We start from the raw sequence: 2,617 nt of genomic DNA on the forward strand, positions 1-2,617 counted from the left end.
CCCTCCTTTGAATCAGAGCATTTTTTAAAATTTTGCAACAAAAAATTTATTATACAATTTGTCCAAAATCAATGTATCAAGAAACATGTCAGAGGAATGGGAGAAGGGAAAGGGGGCAGGGCAGGGTGAAGTGTCCCAGGCAGAACAGTCTCTGGTGTCTTCGGCAGGTGGGGGCAGAGGAATCCCAGGCTGTCCGCTGGTCCTGTCTGGCTCAGCTCTCCACTTCGACCTCGGAGCCAGAAAAGGTCTCCTGATCCGGCTCTGGCTCACTTTTCCTGCGAACCCTTGGAAACACTCTATTGCGGACACGGACACGTGGCATGCAACAACAACACAGTCTTTGGACACAGTTAGCGATCCTCCTGGTCCAGCTCTTCCTGGGTTCTCGGGGTTGCTCTGGGGATACATCTTGGGCGGAACTGCTGCGGACTGTCTCTACTAACCTGACCAGGCGCTTCCAGCGGCTGGGCAAGTAGGACACTGAGCTGGACTGGGAGGCTTCGTCAGGAGGCGGGGCCTCAGCAGGCTGGAAGTCCCGAGGAAGAGCAGGCAGGCTGGCCCTTCTGATGCCCACCTGCCCTGGCTGTTCGGCTTCCTCAGGCAGCCGGCGCTTATGGGGCAAGGGCAAGGCTCCAAGGGCAGGCTCACTGGTGCTCCTCCTGGGGAGCACAGGGCCCCGGGAAAGGCCCGCAGGACAAGAGGAAAGCCGAACCCTGCGAGGCACAGGCTGCGCTGGGAACATGCACTCTCCCCCCTGGCTCTCCTGGTGCTGCAGAATCAAGTAGTTGGCCATCCCTGCATCAAACTTTCTCTTGGCCAGAGATACCCAGGTTTGGTATGGATCGAGACCATTGTCAACCAGGAGCGCCATTATTTGGGGGTCTGGGTGTTTGGGAAGACCCTCACTACTCTGTTGGGGTACACACTCCCCACCCTGCTTCAGCCATGGGTGCCCAGAGATTTGCTTGACTGTGGGCCGCTTCGGGGGCTTCACAGTCAGTATGCTGTGGATGAGCCTTCGGGCTCCCACAGGCACTGAGTCAGGGACCCGGTACCTGGCGTGAGTGATCCGCTTCAGCAGGTCCTCAGAGGAGGTGGAGTCAAATGGGAGGCTCCGTGTCAACATAAAATACAAGATGACCCCCAGGCTCCAGACGTCCATCGGGGGTCCCTCATACTCTTGCCGCAAGACACCTTCAGGGGCAAGGTATGGGAGTGTGCCCCAGACCCGCCTCAGCTTCTCCCCAGCGCTGAACCACGTGGCGGCACCAAAGTCGATCAGCTTGACTTGGCCTCTGGTGTCCAGCATGATGTTCTCTGGCTTCAGGTCTCGGTGCACGATGCCCTTGTCATGGAGGTAGCCCACCGCACACAGGATCTGCCTGAAAACCCTCCGGACCTCCTCCACCTGCATGCCACGTGTGATGTGATCAAGCAGTCGTCCCCCACCTACGTGCTCCATCACCATGTAGATGGTGCTCTCGGTGCCAATCACGTGAAACAGCTGGACCACGTTGGGGTGCTCCAGACTCATCATTATCTTGGGTTCGTTGAAGGCCGGAATGTTCTCCACTTCCAGATCCAGGGCTTTCACTGCCACCTGTGCCCCTGAGAGGCGATGGAGGGCTAGGCTCACCTGGCCATACCCACCACGCCCGATGACCTTCAGGAACTCATAGTGCTCCAGGAAGGCTGCCACGCTGCAGGAGCCTGGCACCTGCAGTGCTGCTACTCTACTCTCACTACTCTCACTACTCTGGCTAAACATCCTAAGCAGGAACACCAACTAAGGATGCTAGCTTAAAAAAAAATAACAAGCCAAAACAACAAAGCAAAACCAAAAACCAAAACAAAGCAAAACAACAAACCCAAATCAAAAAACCAAAAGCCAAACACCACAGCACCACCAACCACCAACCACCAACCACCGAATACCAACCACCAACCACCAAACGCACTAACTATCTGGGAGTCCGACAGGTCACCACCAAGAGCTTCCTGTACTTGTGGACAAAAACCCAGCCCTGGCCACTTTCTTATATACCCGCTCTTTGAAGATTCCTCACAATGGCTCCTTGTGAGGTCAGAGCAACAAAAGGACCAATCATGCCTGGCCTAAACCCTCAGTGGTCATCTCCCTTTGGGGCCTCCAGAATTGTTTCCATGTCACAACAAGAATACAAATGGACTCCAGACATAATTTTTTTTTTTTTTTTTTGCTCCCATTGGTTATGGAGACTGATATTTACTTGTTTGCAAATTAAAAGGACTTGTCTTTTCAGTTCTAAACATTTCTAATAATTCTGGGCTTCTGAAGACCTTATCATATCTACATTCAAGGTATTCAATTTCTTTTTCTTCCAAATCATTGGTGTCAAAATAGAGTAGCACTTGGCTCCCATTGTGATACTGAAACAACATGATCTGTTCCCTAAGCACAGTCTTAACACCTATGGGGCTAAGAGGGAGTAAAGCTTCATCCTAATTGCCCCATACAGTCCTACCAGGGAATTCTCATTGGAAACTCTGGAATTCAAAGAAGAGTGGGTTGATATATTCAAAGTGATATAAAACAAAATGTGGACGCCAAGAATCCTAGCACTGACAAAAGTGTCCT

The 2,617-nt window shown here is 52.2% G+C and overlaps 1 protein-coding gene across 1 annotated transcript; it reads right to left on the bottom strand.

The window, feature by feature from the left end:
- Positions 1-211: 211 nt before the first annotated feature.
- LOC144253344 (sperm motility kinase 2B-like) lies at positions 212-1,768 on the bottom strand. Its single transcript, XM_077795459.1, has one exon. It carries the CDS (start codon positions 1,766-1,768, stop codon positions 212-214), a length of 1,557 nt encoding a protein of 518 aa, XP_077651585.1.
- Positions 1,769-2,617: the final 849 nt, after the last annotated feature.

This window comes from Urocitellus parryii, chromosome 2 (assembly GCF_045843805.1).
Source record: "Urocitellus parryii isolate mUroPar1 chromosome 2, mUroPar1.hap1, whole genome shotgun sequence".
Taxonomy (NCBI): domain Eukaryota; kingdom Metazoa; phylum Chordata; class Mammalia; order Rodentia; family Sciuridae; genus Urocitellus; species Urocitellus parryii.